General features: G+C 39.5%; 1 protein-coding gene across 1 annotated transcript; it reads left to right on the forward strand.

Moving 5' to 3' along the window:
• The first annotated feature begins 4,616 nt into the window (after positions 1–4,616).
• On the forward strand, positions 4,617–14,623 carry LOC130139353 (uncharacterized). Its single transcript, XM_056316154.1, has 7 exons — positions 4,617–4,811; positions 9,291–9,584; positions 9,708–10,510; positions 10,615–10,733; positions 12,274–12,326; positions 13,168–13,260; positions 14,435–14,623. The coding sequence occupies exons 1-7, from the start codon at positions 4,617–4,619 to the stop codon at positions 14,621–14,623; spliced, it is 1,746 nt and encodes a 581-aa protein (XP_056172129.1).
• The last annotated feature ends 3,271 nt before the right edge of the window (positions 14,624–17,894 follow it).

Genomic DNA, 17,894 nt, shown 5'->3' on the forward strand with positions numbered 1-17,894 from the left:
ATTCCTTAATTTAGGGCATTTGCAAATTTAATTATCAGCACAACTTACGAAGGTCCTATCCCGAGGCTTGAGGCTCAACAATAAGACGATGTATATTCTTTACCCAACTTGTATCGGATTTTCTTATTGCACTTTAATTGATTTTGATATTGTCGTACTTTACTTGGTATGATGTCATTTTGATGGTTAAGGCACTTGTATTGTGTTATACGACTTTGATAATGTGTGGTCATCTAGATGTGTGTGCTTAGGATTTTAAAATTTGAAAAGATCGCATGATTAAATGCTTTCAAGAAAGAGAAAAAGGTACTAAATTAGGTGGTAGATAGACATTTAGCGTAAATAAGTCCCTGGGCGTGAGTCTCTAGTTTGCAAAAGTAAAACGATATTCCGCATTTTACTTGTCGTCTAACTAGCTTTTAATAGATTAGTGGCAGCTCTTAAATTAAAAATAACATTGCATAATTAATTAAGGAAACCAAGTTGCATTTGGCTGGCTTTGGGAGAACTCGGGCCAACAACTAGCACTACCTCATGAGAGGGATCGTTTGTGCTTACTTGGTAATCCGTTAACCATCTCAAGATCTCTTCTCAAGAGGGTGACAAGTCTCCCTCAATAGGGGCATCAATCAAGATGCGAAAAAGCTCATGGCTGGGTCTGGTAACGTTATGCATGGCATAACTCACAAGATCATAAACATTCAATCAGTTCATTTCACGATAATTTTGTTAGATCAATTTGACTCAACTCAGTTCCATAAACATTCAATCACATAAAAGCAACATTCACATTCCAATAAATCGAGATAATATGAACAATCATTCATTTATCACACAATGATGATCCATATGACAAAAGGAAGTGGATAATGCCACATGGCAATTTAAAGCACATTAATTTCCCGCCCGTCAGGCATAACTTTTCATATAATTATAAAATCAACCAAACATCAAATTTGACAGATTTGATATCTCACTTAAATAGTCATTTATCGTAACTTTGAACGTCAAATTTTCACATTTTAGACCATTCCACAACAATATAAACTTAGCCAATTTGAATACCTTGGTTATTGAGGTGATTAATCAAACTTTAAACCAAGAATTTCACTTACCAAACTTCCGAGCACAAGCTGTAAACACCAAGCACAGCAAGCTAACCCCCAAATTGCACCACCCAAGACAAATATTATCGTTAAATTAGACCAACTAAGCTTGATTCAAGCTACCAACCAACCTAGAACAATCTCAGAACCTTGAAAGGAGCTTACCACCAGGTTTCTAGCCTCCAAGGTAATTCAGCCTTCAAAATTCATCCAGAAACGAACGCCCACATGCAACACCTTCAAGAGCCCTAATTCCACCATTTTTATTAGTCCAATTGAGTCTTTGGCTTAGGCAACACTTAGGACTTGTCTTAAATGTCCCACCCTCCAACCAGGAAGTAATGGGCGCTCCAAAAGCAAGTTCCATTCCACTGGACTTCAAGTTTCACCGCAATTCTTCACAAGCTAAAACATAGTTTTAAAAGACAACCTTTAGTACTGCGGAATTCCGAAAATGGCAAATAAATTTCCACTAAGAGGTTGCGAAAATTGCCTCAAGTGCAAGAATATGCCATGAGCAACATTTTCATCTGGTGCGGCGTCTTCATTACCTTCAATTAGAAAAAAATTGGTGAAGATTTGACAAAGTTCCAAACAAAAAGCATGGTTTCTCTCTTAAAAATAGGTCGTCGGCCACAGCTCCCCTTCTTTTCTTTATAATCCGTGAGCTTGCACGTGGATTGGTGATATTAACATTTGCATAGTATTGCCTTAATTTTGGGGTCATCATTTTCTTTTTCGACAATCCCTTATTTGATGGACAATCCTTATGAAAGCAAGAAAAGGGGAAAATGACACTACAAGTACAATAATTTTCATACGGCGCTCACTTGAATGTCATAGCTTTTTTTTTTCGATCATTTGAGTGCCGTGATATCTAAACAACATTCACTTAAGTACCATAACTTTTTAAAAAATGTTCATCATAAGTGCCGAAAATCCGACTTTGCACGGTACTTGTGAATGTTTTATAAATGTTACGGCACTTAAGTGATCAATTGAAAGTTATATGAACGTTTTTAAAAGTAATCATACTCAAATGAACATTTTTCAAAAATTGTGACATTTAAGTGATCAAAAAAAGAGTTATGACCCTAAAGCAAGTATACCGTAAGGAGTAGAGTTGAGTGCCAAAACTTTGTCCTTGTTTCTTCGTTGAACAAACTTTCTTTAAGTATACCATAAGGAGCAAAGTTGTTTAATGCCACGACCAATGGATCCAAACTATTAGGGAAAGTATCAAGCAATAAACACGCCTCCAACTCTCATCACCAAGATCAATTTCCACATTTTTCAACTGATTTACAATATCTTAAAATTGACTCAAGTGCTCAGACATGCTACTCCTTTTCTTATATCTCAAATTTACAAGTCTCTTAACTAAAAATGCTTTATCTTGTGAGATCCTCCTCTCACAAAGATCTTGTAATTTCTTCCACAATATTTCAGCATTTGTTTCTTGAGCAACATGATATAAAACATTATCATCAATCCATTGTCGAACAAAACCAACCGTTTTCCTATTAATTCGCTCCCATTCTTTATCTTCCTTGTCTCATTTAGCTTCATCCCCATTGTTCATACGAATTTTTACAGTACAATATGTCTTCAATCCGAGGCTTCCAAATAGAATAGGTTGAGGCATTTAACTTAAACATGGTGCTGTTGGTTTCCTCCATCAACGCTAGCTTTGATACCACTTTGTTAGGGAAAGATGACAACAATTCACTGAGAACTTAAAATTATCCAGGATCAATATCTTTCCCAAAACTCAACCAACCAATATCAAATCAACCTCAACAGGAACTAGTTGCAATATTCCAACAATGTCAACCCCAAACCAGTAAATATAGTGCTGAAAATTAAAGACAAAGTAGAAAGCAACACCTAAAAATTTTAGGTAGAAAATCCAATGTGGAAAAAACCACAAGGCGACTTAAAAACTTCCACAAATCATGTGCTGGGCCTGTGAGGCGGACCTAGCCCATCACCCTGTGCACGTTAAATGAGATCCAACGTGTCCTTGAATTCAATTTTCTCTGCAAGTCTCCGCTTGCGGAACAAAAGAAGGGAAAACTCCAACTCAGTTGACTTGACTGACTTATGGTACGAGCAACGTAAATGACTTGTATAATCAAAGTCTTGCAATGGGGGCTCGCCCTGCACCATTCACATGTACATTTACTTGAATTGCGGGGGTAGACTTATGGTAGATACATAGCCAAAGTTCTAATTTGACACTACCCTATATCAGTGTCTTCTGTATATCTCTTCTTAGCCATCCAATCATCAAAACATGAATTCTTGCTTCACCATTCACCTCTCTCTCATCTTCTTCTTCTTCTTCAATTTTCTCAGCATTTGCACTCACACTACTGAAGCTGCACCAATTTATTTATGGCATTACTACCCAAACACCACCCTCTTCACTCCCAACTTCACCTACCAAACAAATCTCAACACCCTCCTCTCTTCCCCCTCCTCCGCCACGGCCACTAATGTCGACGGCTTCACCAATACCACCACCAACATAAACCAACTTGACTGCACCTATGGGCTATTCCTCTGCCGTGGTGACGTCCACGCCACCACATGTGGCAACTACATAGCGAATGCAAGCAAGGAAATACTCTGTGCATGCCCTAATGAGGAAGACTCCATCTCTTGGTAAGACGAGTGCATGTTGCATTACTCAAACTAATCAATTTTCTCCGTTGAACAAGAAAAGTCTCGCCTTCGTATCATGAAGGGAAAATTACACAAAAAAATCTTAAACCTATTGCACTTATGTCAATTCAATCATAAACCTTTCAATTTGATTAATTTAGTCCTAAATCTTTTGGTAATTTGCTAACTAAGTCCTTATGGCCAAAGTTGGCCAAAAATTACTGATGTTGACGCTAGTCGTTCTACATGACATGACCCGAGCTAACATAGATAATTTTTAATTTTTTAAATTTAAATTTTTTTTGTATTTTTAAATTTTTTTTCCTTTTCTTTTCTTTTTTTCTTTGTGGTTGGCAACATTGGGTGAGGGCCCTCGCTGGTCGAAAAGACCTTGCCCAAGCAAGGGCTGCCTCGCCTGCTGCTGGCGGGGCTGCGAAGGCCCCGGGTGAGGCCATCAAGGCCTCGCTGGCTACAAGGGTGGGAGTGAATGCCTTCGCCAGATTTGGTCGAGGGCCATGATCGTTGCCAATAGTCAGCAAGGGCTTGTTGGCCCTTGCCCAGTGGCCAGTGAGGGTCACTGGCAACCTTTATGTGCCAAAATGAAATAAAAAAAGAAATAAAGAATAAAGAATAAAAAAAAAATCAATTTTTTTGTCCATATCAGCGCTAGCTGTGCTACGAAGGACGGTTAACGTTCACATCAGTAATTTCCGACCAAAAATTGGCCGAAAGGACTCAATAATTGCTTAAACATTTAAGACTAAATTGCCCAAATTGAAAGGTTCAAGACTAAATTAACACAAGTACAATAGGTTTATAACTTTTTGATAATTTTCCCTATTCATGAATGTGGTCAACATCCCAAAACCAAAGGACACGACTAATGAATTGGCCAAGAGAATGGCAACCGATGGGTCTGGCAGACTTGATGGCGGCGGATTACAAGTCAAGGACGTCGACATCACGAGGTTGAAGCGGTTATACACGTCCATACAGTGGATGACAGACTTGATGGTGATGGATTGCAAGTGGCTACCGGTAATCTTCCAAGCGATAAGGCAAAATGGAGAGTCTTGCACTTTACAAGTTCTATAATGAGACTATCATCTACAAAGCATTGGCACCAGCACCACAACCGACACTGGAACTTGGCAGCTCCTCAAAACTACCATATATCAAACCTAAATACAAAGTGATAACACTTGGAGATGCATATTCTAGCAAACTCTTTAGTAATAATTCTATCATCAATTTTAAGGTGAAATCTAGTTGCACACGAAATTTGAGATATCCTTTGATGAAGTGCTAGAGAACAAAATGCACCGAATTCCTTATGAAATCTCTATAGCATCAAAGCCAACAATAGAACAATCATTTTGTACCATAATGGTAGCAAGAGAATGGACCAAACTGTGCACTTTAATTAATAACACCGATTCGGACTCCTCAACCGCTGGATCAAAGATATCTTCCACAACTTTTTGCCATACTCAACACCATCTTCGAATGCTAATTTGTCCCTTGTTGAACTAATGAGTCCTAAAGCTCCATAACCTAGCTATATTAGAGCCAACGATTACATATCCTTGGGAAAAAGTGAATGCAGCCTAAAAACATTTTATATGGGATGATAAGTGGTCATCGCTAAGCTTAAATAGCAGCATAATGTTCTTTTACGAATCAACTAACTTCCATGTTTCGCTGTCTCTTACACGTGCTCAATACCATTCTTTGTCCTTCGTGTAAAGTAGATTCCCAAAGTTTACACAAGGAGAGGAACTCCTTGAGATTTTTTGACAATGTCATTTCAAATCTCAAGGAGATCACGACATGATTGCTTTTCCTTTTCATCAAATGCCCACTATTTAAGCAAGGCTATAGAATTTTCATGAGAAGAACGTTTTAGATTATGCAAAAGATGAAAACTCAATATAGAAGCGACTTTTGTACTGCATGTGAATCTAGAACTAACTCATAAAAGGCGCTTCTTGATAGAATGATACAGTTCAGAATTGGAAATCCAATGTTAAACGTGTCTAATGAAAAAAAAAATAAAGATGGGTGGTCTCCTAGAGACAAAACCGTGGGGTCAATATAAGATGGATTAAAGTGAGTAATATCTCGAGTGAATTAGATTAGAGAGTGTCACAACAAACCTAGAAAAAAAATCATTTTCATTTTCTTTTCCAATAAAAAAGATGTTACTTGAGTGAAACGTTTTCGGAGGGTCTGGTCCTTCCTTAGGCCGTGTTGCATAAAATCGTATGATTCAAATTGAATCTATCAGAAGTATTCCTCTGATTGCCATAATTTGATGGAAAATTCAAAGCTATAAGCGTCACCAAAATTACTTCCATCCCCATCTCTCTCTGTCTCTCTCTACGACGACATCCCCGGGATATGTATGTTGACTTTTCTTCTTCCAGCCTCCCCGCGTTGGAGTCAAGGATGAGTGCAACTGCCGCAATTGACTTTGGTTAATCAACATCGTACGAGGGCAAATGCTACTTTCCATCCTCACCGTCCATCTTACTCGTCTTGACACCTGGATACTGATGGCCCAACTAACCCCAACTCTTGTCGATTTAACGTTATTTAATGGACTTTAGGGTTCCTTAACTCTAAGGAAAATCTCACGCCGGTTTTTCTTGACTTGTAAAGATCTCTTCTGACCTTCCCGAAGAAACAAAAACTATCCAATGGCTTTGCATGATTTAAACTATCTATTGTAATATTAACATGCAAAATATCGGATTTTGCAATTTAAGTCAATATAAAATCACCTGAGAAATAAATAATAAATAATAAAGAACACCAAAGATTCACGTGATTCGATTTGAATATCGGTACCTATAATTACGGGGAGAGCCAACAACGAATAATCTATCATAATCGGAGAATCAAAGCTTCAATCAGTCACACACTCGAGTGTTTCTCACACCTAAATTAAGCACAAATTCAATGTATTTACAAATATAAAACTCACGGTACAAATCACCGTGTGTTCAAGCCAAAGCAAAAGCTTTCCGTGCGGCAGCTTGCTCACTTTGCTTGAAGGAATCCCACGACGACAAGGCACTGTGCGGCACTTTTTTTCACTGCACGGCTTATCAGGAAAAAGAAACACACTGTACGTGATTGTTGAAGATGCCCAAATCTCAGTCAACCGATCAAACTTGGATGGAAGATCACACCACCTTATCTCTTCTGCTGGATCTTGAGATTATATATATATATATATCCATTATAATCCAAGATAATTATATGTAAAAGGCAACACCAAATTTTGAACAAGTCAAAATCTTCCAACGAGTATGAGAATCATATACGAATCAAACTCGACATATAATTTAACACTACTAATAAATTTTATGACTTTTAAAAATGTCCTGTGGAAAAAATATTTCATATTTTAAATGTTCATGGTAGAATAGGTCTTGAGTTTGTAAAGGAAACCGGATTCAATTAAGTTTCCTTATTCGAGTAAGTTTTCTAGTTTGAGTAGATTATTAAAAGGAGTTTTCTATGTTGGATGCAAATACCATGTATATATAGGAAATAGAATTCTACTCAATGTACACAAACTAGAGCAAACAAGAAGAATCTTAGAATTTTTATCTGTAAGTTTTCTATAAGAGATTGTGAGAAATACTTGTGGGTTTGTTTTGGGTGTAATTAGAGGTTGGGAACACTTGAGAGATATTGAGCAATAGTAAACTTTGTGCTCTTCATATTCATCATGGATTTCTTTGGCAACTAGTTCTCCTCATAAAGTAGGTACCTACACTTGGACCAAATCAAGGAAATCTCGTGTCATTAACATTTCCTGTTGATTTCTCTAGTAATTTCGCTCTCTCACATTTGACTTAAATTACAAGATCTGGTAGCTTTTGTGTTATTTTTACGACAATTGTCTCATAGCTAAGACTAGGATTTCTATATTTGATTTGGGGTTTTTGCTTGTCTAATCATTGTCTAGAAATTTTGTTGTTGCAATTATCTCTTGAGAGAAAGTAGAAGTTGAGAAGTTTAACGGCAAGATCAACTTTGGGTTGTGGAGCATTAAGATTCGTGCGCTATTAACAACCCAAGGTTTAGCGAAGACGTTGAATGGCAAAGATGAATTGTCATAAATGATTAAAGAGGTTATAAGGTAGAGATGACGGAGAAATCAAAGAGTATAACCCTATTGAATAAATCGAATGAGGTGTTAATCGAAGTAGCCAAGAAGAAGAATGACGTAGCTTTGTAGGCAAAAATTCATGCCCTTTGTGTAACGAAGGGTTGAAATAATCATCTATATATGCTGAAGAGGTTTGTTTAAAATTCGATTTGCTAAAGGTGCTTCCATCCAAACCAATATAGATGAGCTCAACAAACTCATGATGAATTTGAAGAACGTCGATGAAACCCTAATTAATGAAAAATAAGGCATAATGTTGTTAGCGTCTTTACTAGAATCGTGGGAGCACTTTACAATTCAATGTTACAAGGGCATACTATGATTACCTCAGAAGAGGTAAAATCAGCCTTGTTTTGCAAGCAGTAGTTGAAGAAGTTGCGAGATCATGATCTGGGACAAGATGTAGCACAGGGACTCGAGATTCGAGGTAGAGATGAACATTGGAGGTCTGGTAGTAGAGATAAAACTAGGTCGAAGTTGTGCCATAGAATGAACAAGGGTCACGTGAAGTGATTGTCCATAGTTGAGAAACATGGATGCTATGTAAAATGACACAAGCAGTGTGGCAAATATTGCTGAGGAGGGAACTGGTGGACTTTGCTCTATCCCTAGATTCCCAAATTCTTCTTTTGTTTGAGCACAAGATTAAAGAAGAGAATGCTGATTTTATAATTGACAGTAGTTTTAGAAGTTGGAGTTATACTCATAACTATATGTACAGCAACTTGGGTAGAATATGGATCCTATGAAAACTGTCCACGCTTAGTCTAACCATTTTGGAGGTATCTGCCCAAGTCATACATTGTCTCATTGAAAAACCTAGGGTGGAACCTTTTTTGCTATCTGCCATCTATGGGTACAATACCGAAGTTGAGCGGAGGCTTCTTTGGCGCAATATTTCAAATTTTTCTTCCGGACAAACAAGAGACCCGCCTTGGTTGTTAATGGGGGATTTCAATGAAACAAGGGACACAAGCGAAAGGATTGGCTCGACTGTTCGTTGGACTGCAGGTATGGAGGAACTAAATACCATGATTGAAGAACTTGCACTTATTGAACCTCCGTCTACGGGACCTTTCTTCACATGGACAAACAAAAGCATGGGAGATAATTTCAAAGCGAGCAAAATTGGCAGAGTCTTGATTAATGCATAATGGCAGAACAAATACAACCACTATTCAGTAGAATTCCTGCTTCCAGGAGTTTCAGACCACTCCCCATGCTTGGTGCGACTTCACACCACATATAGGAGAAGGAAACCTTCTTTCAAATTCTTTAATTTCTGGACCACTAGCCCAGGTTTCCTGCCTTTGGTGTCCACTTGCTGGCAATAGGTTATCAGAGGATCTAGAATGTTCATAGCGGTGGCAAAGCTCAAAGCACTGAAACAACAACTCAAGGGACTGAATAGATCTCAGTTTGGTGACTTACACTTAAAGGTCAAACAAGCTAAGGAGAACCTAAAACAACTTCAACAAGAGCTTGTGATTGACCCCTTTAATCCCATTACTCGGGCGGAAGAAAAGGCGCAGCTGGAGGAGTTACTTGTTCTTAGTAGACATGAAGAGGTTTTGCTTAAGCAGAAATCTAGAAATCTATGGCTGAAGGAGGGTGACAATAATAGTAAGGTTTTCTTTGCCTCCATGATGCAGAGGAGTGCCTAGAACAGGATCATTCATATCAAACTCGAGGATGGCTCTACTATTACCGAGGAGGGTGCTCTCAAGAATGCAATTATAACGTATTATCAGCATCTCCTTGGAAATCCCAGTCTTACTAGCATTCCATATGAGAGATATGCTTCTTTATTTCATGAAGATATCAATACTCTTGTTACCTTTCCTGTAGTTCAGAGATCAGAAATCCTCAGAGTCTTAAAAGGTTTCAATGACTTTAAAGCTCCGGGTCCAGATGGCTTTAATAGTCTATTCTACAAAAGCGCTTGGCACATCATAGGGAAAGACATTGAGGAAGCTATCATGGAATTCTTCTCGTCAAAAAGAATGCTGAAGTCTATAAATTCCACGTTGATTACACTCGTACCGAAGGTTCAGAATCCATCTTTCCTCAAGGAGTTCAGACCCATTTCTTGCTGCAATGTCATATACAAGATCATATCTAAGCTTGTTGCAGAACGGATTAGGTGCATGCTTCCGAAGATTGTCGGCTTCAACCAAACTGCTTTCATCAGCGGACGACAGATCTCGGAGAATATTCTGCTATGCCAAGACCTTCTACACAACTACCACAAGGGAGGAAATGGTAAACGGGTGGCAATAAAGATTGACCTCATGAAAGCCTTTGACATGGTAAAATGGGATGCAGTCCTCGGGGTTCTCAAAGCTATAAATACTCCTCACGACTGGATTGCTCTGATAGCTGAATGCATTACTACTCCGACATTTTCAGTGAACTTCAATGGTGAGCAAGTTGGCTATTTTAAGAGTACGAATGGGCTGCGACAAGGAGATCCACTTTCTCCATACCTTTTTGTAATGGTTATGGAAATCTTTAACAGAATTATTCATGCGAAAGTTGCTGCTTCTTCTTTCAAGTATCACTGGCATTGCAAAACGCAACGAATCACACACGTATGCTTCGCAGACGACTTGTTATTATTTTCCCATGGAGATGTAGATTCCGTCCTTTGCCTTGTAGATGCCTATTTGCAACTCTCACTGGACTGCGTTTCCACCCGGACAAATGTCAAATCTTTTTCTCTGGGTTGAATGAGGATGAGAAGCATCTTATACTGGACTACACGCCTTTTTCTACAGGTACCCTCCCCATCAGATACTTGGGTATCCCCCTTGTTACCAGAAGACTTACCCACATAGACTGTAAGAGTCTTACAGATAAGATCTTCAAGAAAATTGAAAATTGGGGCATGAAGCATATCAGTTATGCAGGGTGTCTACAGTTAGCCAAATCAGTCCTCATCTCCATATGCACCTATTGGATGCAAATGTTCCTACTTCCAAAGCACACTATATACGAGGTTAAGAAGAGGATTAGACAATTCTTATAGGCTGGTAATTCAGCAAACCATGGCTGGCACAAGGTTGCATGGCAAGTAGTATGCTCACCTAAAAGCGAAGGAGGATTAGGATTGCCTAATTTGAACTTATGGAACAAAGTATTGCTAGGTCGCATGCTGTGGAATCTTATCAATCTTCCATCACCTTCCCTTTGGAGTACTTGGGTTCACAACACCAAATGCAGAGGCACCCCAATTATGCAGCTCGACATCAAGGGCAATATGGCTTGGAGCTGGAGATGTCTCCTCAAACTGCGACCCATTCTAACATCGATTATATCGAGCCCAAAATACTGTTGCCAAGATATATATGATGAACTCAGACATGTGAGACCAGCTGTAGAGTGGTATAACCTAATTTGGACCAGCGGCATTAGCAAACACAATTTTATTGGTTGGCTAGTTTGCAGAGATAGACTACCTATAGCAAGAATCGTCGCACAATGGATACCTTCAGTTGATATTCAGTGTAATTTCTGTAGGGCTGGTATTGAAGATAGAACACATTTATTTTTCGAGTGTGAATGGACAAACAACATATGGCGTTGTATCCTAGCACAACATGGGATCAGGCGCCTTTTAGGAGGATGGAATGAAGAACTTCAATGGATGATTAGGGCAACAAAAGGCAAAGACTTGGCAGCAAGACTCCTCAAGTTGTCCTTTCTAGCAACCATATATTACATTTGGATGGAGCGCAACAGCAGACGGTTTCAAAACAAGTCAACTGACTTTCATATTCTTTTGGCTAAGGTTCGTAAAAAAGTCAGAGGTAGAGCTTCGCTCTACCAAAAAATTAGACCTTCCCAGACAAATGTTGTATTAGCTACTATATGGAGACTTCCTACCTCCATATTTTTCAATTATTAGCACTTTTTGTAATGCTGGGGGATGCCCCTAAGCTGCTGTACTTAATATGGTTTATAATACTTACATTCACACCAAAAAAAAAATATTGCCAAGGAGAGCACTAACGATGTGAAGACTATCTTGTGCGTGATACTAGCTCGTCAGGAGACCAATGGGTGCTAGATTTAGGGTGTTCTTATCATATGACACCTCATGAGAACTAGTTCACTACTAGCCGGACTGAGACTAATGGTAGAGTTCTGATGGTGAATAACACAGCCTATAAGGTTGTGGGTATAATAACAACTCAAAATCGGATGCATGATGGGTAGACTGTATACTACAAACATAAGGCATATACTTGAACTCAAGAAGAACCTTATTTCTCTATAGACTATTGATGATATCGGTTATAAGTAACATTACTAAAGATGAAGTGCTGATGATTTGTCGGTGCGCCATGACAATAATGAAGGGGAAAAAGGTGAGTTCTCTCTATCAAATACTAGGAGAAATCGTGACAAGATTTGTTTTAGTTTTATTAGGTGAGTCAGACTCAAAATTGACTTAGTTATGATATATGCGGTCGGGGCACATGATTGAGGCAACTATGATGGCACTGAGTGACAGGGGGTTGTCGAAAGGTCAAAAAACATGAAAGCTGGACCTATGTGAGCACGACACATTTGGGAAGTAGTGCTAAGTCACAGTATAGCTGTGCATTAGATGAACCAACCAATTGATTACATTAGTTCAATTGCTAGGGCCATCTTCGGTGTCTTCGAAAGAAGGAGCCCGATATATGCTGACATTCATCGACGATTATTCAAGAAACGTCTGAGTATATGTTCTGAAGCACAAATCCCAGTTGTTCGATCAATTCAAGAAGTTTAAGTGATAATGATTTTTACTGCATCCTACCAAAAGAAGGAATTATGAGACACCTCAACATACCTAAGACACCACAGCAGAATGCCATCGCAAGACGTAGAAATAAAACTATACTTGAGTGAGCTTGGTGCATGCTTTCATGTGCAAGACTAGGCAAGGTATTTTGGGCCGAAGTAATGAAAATGACTATTGAGTGGAAACTCCTGAGGAAGTATGGTTAGGGAAATCTATAGATTACTCCGGATTATGACTATACAAATGTCTTGCATATGCTCATGCTAGTAACGGTAAGCTTGTGCCGAGGACGAAGGAGTGTATATTTCTAGGTTATGCATATGGAGTGAAAGGCTACCAGCTATTGTATATTGATCCTTGATTACTACTTTTCTAGTCAGCAAAGATGTGATCTCTACAAGACTGCTATGCTTCGTTAGATGAATATTGAGACACTACCAGTAGAGCAAACGGATCACGGTGTCAATAATGAGATGGAGCTTCAGGTAGAGGCTTTTACAATGAATGAGACTGTAATTGAGGCCACAATTCATGAAGTCGGTGATATAAAATAATTAGCAAAGCCACAACATAGTATGGCCGCTAGCAGATTGGAAAGGCACATCTACCAGCACATTATGGTTATATCAATATTGCTGATATATTGCTTATGCAATGACTGTGGTGACAAGATAGAGATGGATGAACAATCGTCTTACTCTGAGGTGATGGCAAGTGCCGAGTCATCGCAGTGACTAGGAGATGGAATCACTCCATCAAAATCAGACACAAGAGTTGATCAAAGTATCCAATAGCCATAAGATTGTTGGGTGCAAATAAGTCTAACAACGAAAGTAGAGCATTCCCAATGTCGAGGTAGTGAGGTATAAGATAAGACTTGTTGCAAAGGGATATACTTAGTGGTAGAGCATTTATTACAACAAGATGTTCTATCCTATGGTAAGGCATATTTTTATTTGAGTGTTACTTGCTTTAGTTGTTAAACAATAACTCGATGTAAAAACAACATTTCTTTACAGTGAGATGGAGAAGCGGATTTACACGAGGCAATTAAAGGGGTATGCTATTCAAGATAAGGAAGACCATGTTTATTTATTAAAGAAATATATGTATGGACTGAAAGAGTCTCTAAGGCGGTGGTATAAGTATTTTGATGCTTTCATGTATAATTATGACTATTTGAAAAGTCAATTGGATAGTTGTGTTTACTTTAGGAAATTAAAGGATTTAGTCTTTGTCTTATCTATTATTTTATGTTGATCATCTGTTGATAGAAGCTAAACATACGTCAGATATTGATATGTCGAAGTGACAATTGAGTGCTAAGTTTGAGATGAAAGATTTAGGTGCTGCAAGATGATATTGGGCATGGAGATTCAGCGAGATAAGGCTATAGGGGTTTGTTCCTATCTCAAAAGAAATATATTAAAAAGATTGCGGTGCGTTTTAGCATGCAGTCAGCAAAATTTGTGAGTGCACCTTTAACCGTGCACTTTAAATTGTCTAATAAGTTATCACCACATAATATGGACCAAGAGGAGCATATGTTCCTATGTCCGTTACTCTAGTGCAGTGAATAGTATTATCTACACCATGTTATGCACTACGCATGATATTTTACAAGTTGTGAGCATTGTTAGTTGTTAGATGAAGCGTTGTATTAAGACTCATTATGAAATTGTGAAGTGGATCCTCGGTTGTTTAAAGGGGACAATAGATGTTGGTATAGTGTATTGGAAGGACGGCAATGACAGTGTGGCCAGGGGTTATGTGGATTTGGATTACGTTCATGACTTGGATGAGAAGGTCTTCAATGGGGTACATGTATGCGCTGATAGGTGGTGCAATGAGTTGGAAGGCATCCTTACCAGATAATGTTGGTCTGTCTTCGACTACCACAAAGTATATGCACCAACCTTTATAGCAAAAAGGGCGTCATGATTGGGGGGTTTGTTCTTGAACATTGGGTTGGAGCAGAAAAGTGTTGCTATACACTATGACAACCAAGGTGGGATATCTGGCTTTGAATCCGATTTATCTCGAGCAAATAAAGCATATCAACATCAAGTACCATTTCATCCAAGATTTCACGGCAAAGGACAAGGTTGTTGTGAAGAAGATCGCAACAGTGAAGGACCGAACAAACAAAATGACGATTCAACTAAATTTCAAAGAAGATCGCAACTGTGGAGAATCAAGCTTTGCTAGAGCTCAATTAGGGTTCAAAGAAAATGAGCACCCGTCAGAGCATTAGGAGAGCCAACATGGATGATAATCAGTACGACTTGGTTACAAATATTGAGCCAAGGTGGAGATTTGTCAGCATATGTTATGAGTTACTCAAGGAACCGATTCAAGTAAGTTTTCTAATTTGGGTAGGTTTCTTAGTGTCACGCCCCAACCCTTGAGCACGCGACAACCCCTATTTCACTTAGGTAAATAGAATGCGATGTCCCAAGACTCATCGCCAACCTTTCATTTTATCTTTCATATACGCATGTGGAAGCGACAAGAATCGCCCAATCATAACAATAAATAGCACGGATAGTAATAACAATCAACATCAATCATGCCTAAGCTCCATTTTATTTATTCACTTGATTAACCCCAAGGAAACACATTGACAAGCCCTTCAAGTAAGGCACCTTTCCTCACAAGCCTACCAAAACGATATTGGGCTGGGGTCAATCTACTCTATCCAAAAGTGAGTCATCCAAAAAGAACAGGTCCAAGGCATGTCCCTCAAGTACTATCAAAATCGCGAGACTGCTAGTCAAAATAGGGTGAGTCAGGATCATGCTCTAACGGGTTGTAATCCGATAGGTACTCAGGATCAAGGTTGGTCTCGGGACACTCCACTGACCCGTCAAGTGGGTCAATGTCCATAGGGTCCCAGACCTCCTGTCCAAAGCCCCCATCTGGAGGACCATCGAAGCCCCTCAGAGGGCCGAATAGATTCTCGCCCTCACAGATGAACCATGCCTGGAATTGATGAGGGACCCACATAGCTAGACCCTCATCCATTCACTCAGTGTATAGGTGGCGCTAAAAAATATGCGGCTTGCCAAGAAAACGATGAGTAGTAACAATACTATCCATATCCTGCGGCACCCCAAATCGCCTCAGGTGGTTCGCCACTCTAAGGCACTAGAAAACAGTTAACAACAACGAATGAGATATAAATCTCAGTAAGTTAACGACCTAAGCTTCATTTAGGAAGTAAACTCGCCTTAGGTGCACCTAAAATATGTAGCAATAAATTGATGGCAGATCAATAACAAAGTGACCCTTGCTTTGCCTTAACTATATACAGGAGTAGGCAATTCAATCCAACATAAACAAATAACCCATTGAATAACAACAAGCATATCTACCTTGCCTTGGCACACACCCTGCACGACATAAGCCATCACATGCCACAAACAATGCAATAAGCATATAACATAATCAGAACACTTAACAAGATTCCACATACACAATGCACTCATGCGTATTCTAATTATTACGACCACTTAGGGCCACGGTACAACCCAAGGGTTGGCGGTCTTCCAGCATAATCGAGCATCGTCCCACCCCATCGGGCAAGACAACGTCTAGGACCTCCACCACAGACGGCATTCCATAAAGGAGCATCGATCCGGCCTCAACCGCAACTTAGCATCCGAACCCCCATCGGGCATCAGATAAAAGGAAAAATCGGGCATCGTCCCCAAACTCCCGTTGGGTGATGGGTTCCTTTATGTGACCATATGAGCACACCTACCACTCAAGCCCATTTTATTTCTCAACGATTAGCCAATGCAGACGTGGTTGTGCTCACAGATCAAAATACTACAACTTTCATGTCAAAAAATGCAATAATAAATTCGCACGTGATCACATACACACAATTAAACCGTCAAATTTTGCATGTTTCCCTTTTTAAACATCCCTGCCCTATTTAACTTATAAAACTTGACATATGAACCCGACACCTCGGGATTTACTATTTACAGGTCCACAAAAACCCTTTTAAAAAAATAACTAACAAGGTTTCACATAGGACAATTATTTTTCAGGGTAAAGCAGGCATTAAACAGCATGAAATGGCATAATTCACACTTAATTCAAGCAGAAAACACCCATATAATATCCACTTATTGCCCTAATTGCGATAACTTATCATCCTATTAATGATAGCTTATCGCCCCTTGGTAATAGCTTATCATTAAATTAATCGATAGCTTATCACTCAAATACCGATAGCTTATTGTCCATTTGACGATATCTTATCACCCTTTTGTCGATAGCTTATCGTCATTTCCTCGACAGCTCATCAAGTCCACTTATCACCTATCGCTATATCTTATCACTTCCGCCTATCACTTATCGCGATAGCCTGTCAACTAATCCCTCATTAATTAGCACCAAGCATAATTAACTTAGTCTAATATAACCCTAATCAAGTTTAACGTACTAATTAAGGGATTAAAGCGTTAGCTCACTCGTTAACGATGCCGGTTGTGCGAGAACGACGGCGGTGGCACGAACAATGAGCGGCTCCGCTTGGAAATGGCAAGGGGCTGTGGCAGCTCACGGCGAGGAGTGAGGAGGTTGGCGGTGGTGGCTTGGACAAGCGGCACAGGCGATGGACAGCACACGGACGGTGGTGAGGATGGCTCAAAGTGGCGGCGGCAGCGGGAGGCGGTGGTGATGCACGGCGGTAAGGGAGCGGCAACGATGAAAAATCAAGAGGAAAATATGAAGAACAAGAGAGAAAATGAGAGACAGAATGAAGAGAGGAGGGGACAGTGCAAGAGAGGGCAAGGAGAGAGAGTGAGTGAGAGAAAATGAGAGATATTTCTCTCTAGAAGGGCTTCTTCTTCAAGCCAAGTTCAAGTCCCCAAAAATTCATCATTTCTCCTCATTAATATCCAAGACTTTTCACTCCTCTTTTGTCACTTCTCATCTAATGCAAGAAGGGAAAAATGGTCTTTTCACAAAGTACAGTATAAAATACTATACGCATATATGGGCTAGAATTTTGTACGGGCTCGTATAAATCAAGTTTGGGCTTAAAAGGATAGAGAATGGGCTAGAATGGCTCATGGGCTTGACTGGGCCCATTTGGGCTTGGTTGGGCCCAAGGTGGCCGAACCTCAATGGG

The sequence above is a fragment of the Syzygium oleosum genome, unplaced genomic scaffold (genome assembly GCF_021117445.2).
Source record: "Syzygium oleosum isolate NSW1041296 unplaced genomic scaffold, Sole_v2.1 Sole_v2.11, whole genome shotgun sequence".
NCBI classification, from domain to species: Eukaryota; Viridiplantae; Streptophyta; class Magnoliopsida; order Myrtales; family Myrtaceae; genus Syzygium; species Syzygium oleosum.

Bases quoted from the DNA above. Each gene is read 5' to 3' on its own strand.
- LOC130139353 (XM_056316154.1), top strand. From the start codon at position 4,617: ATGAATGTGGTCAACATCCCAAAACCAAAGGACACGACTAATGAATTG. The intron at 4,812-9,290 runs GTAATCTTCCAA...TGCTGGCAATAG, and splicing joins TGGATTGCAAGTGGCTACCG to GTTATCAGAGGATCTAGAAT. The intron at 10,511-10,614 runs GTATCACTGGCA...TTTGCCTTGTAG, and splicing joins GTTGCTGCTTCTTCTTTCAA to ATGCCTATTTGCAACTCTCA.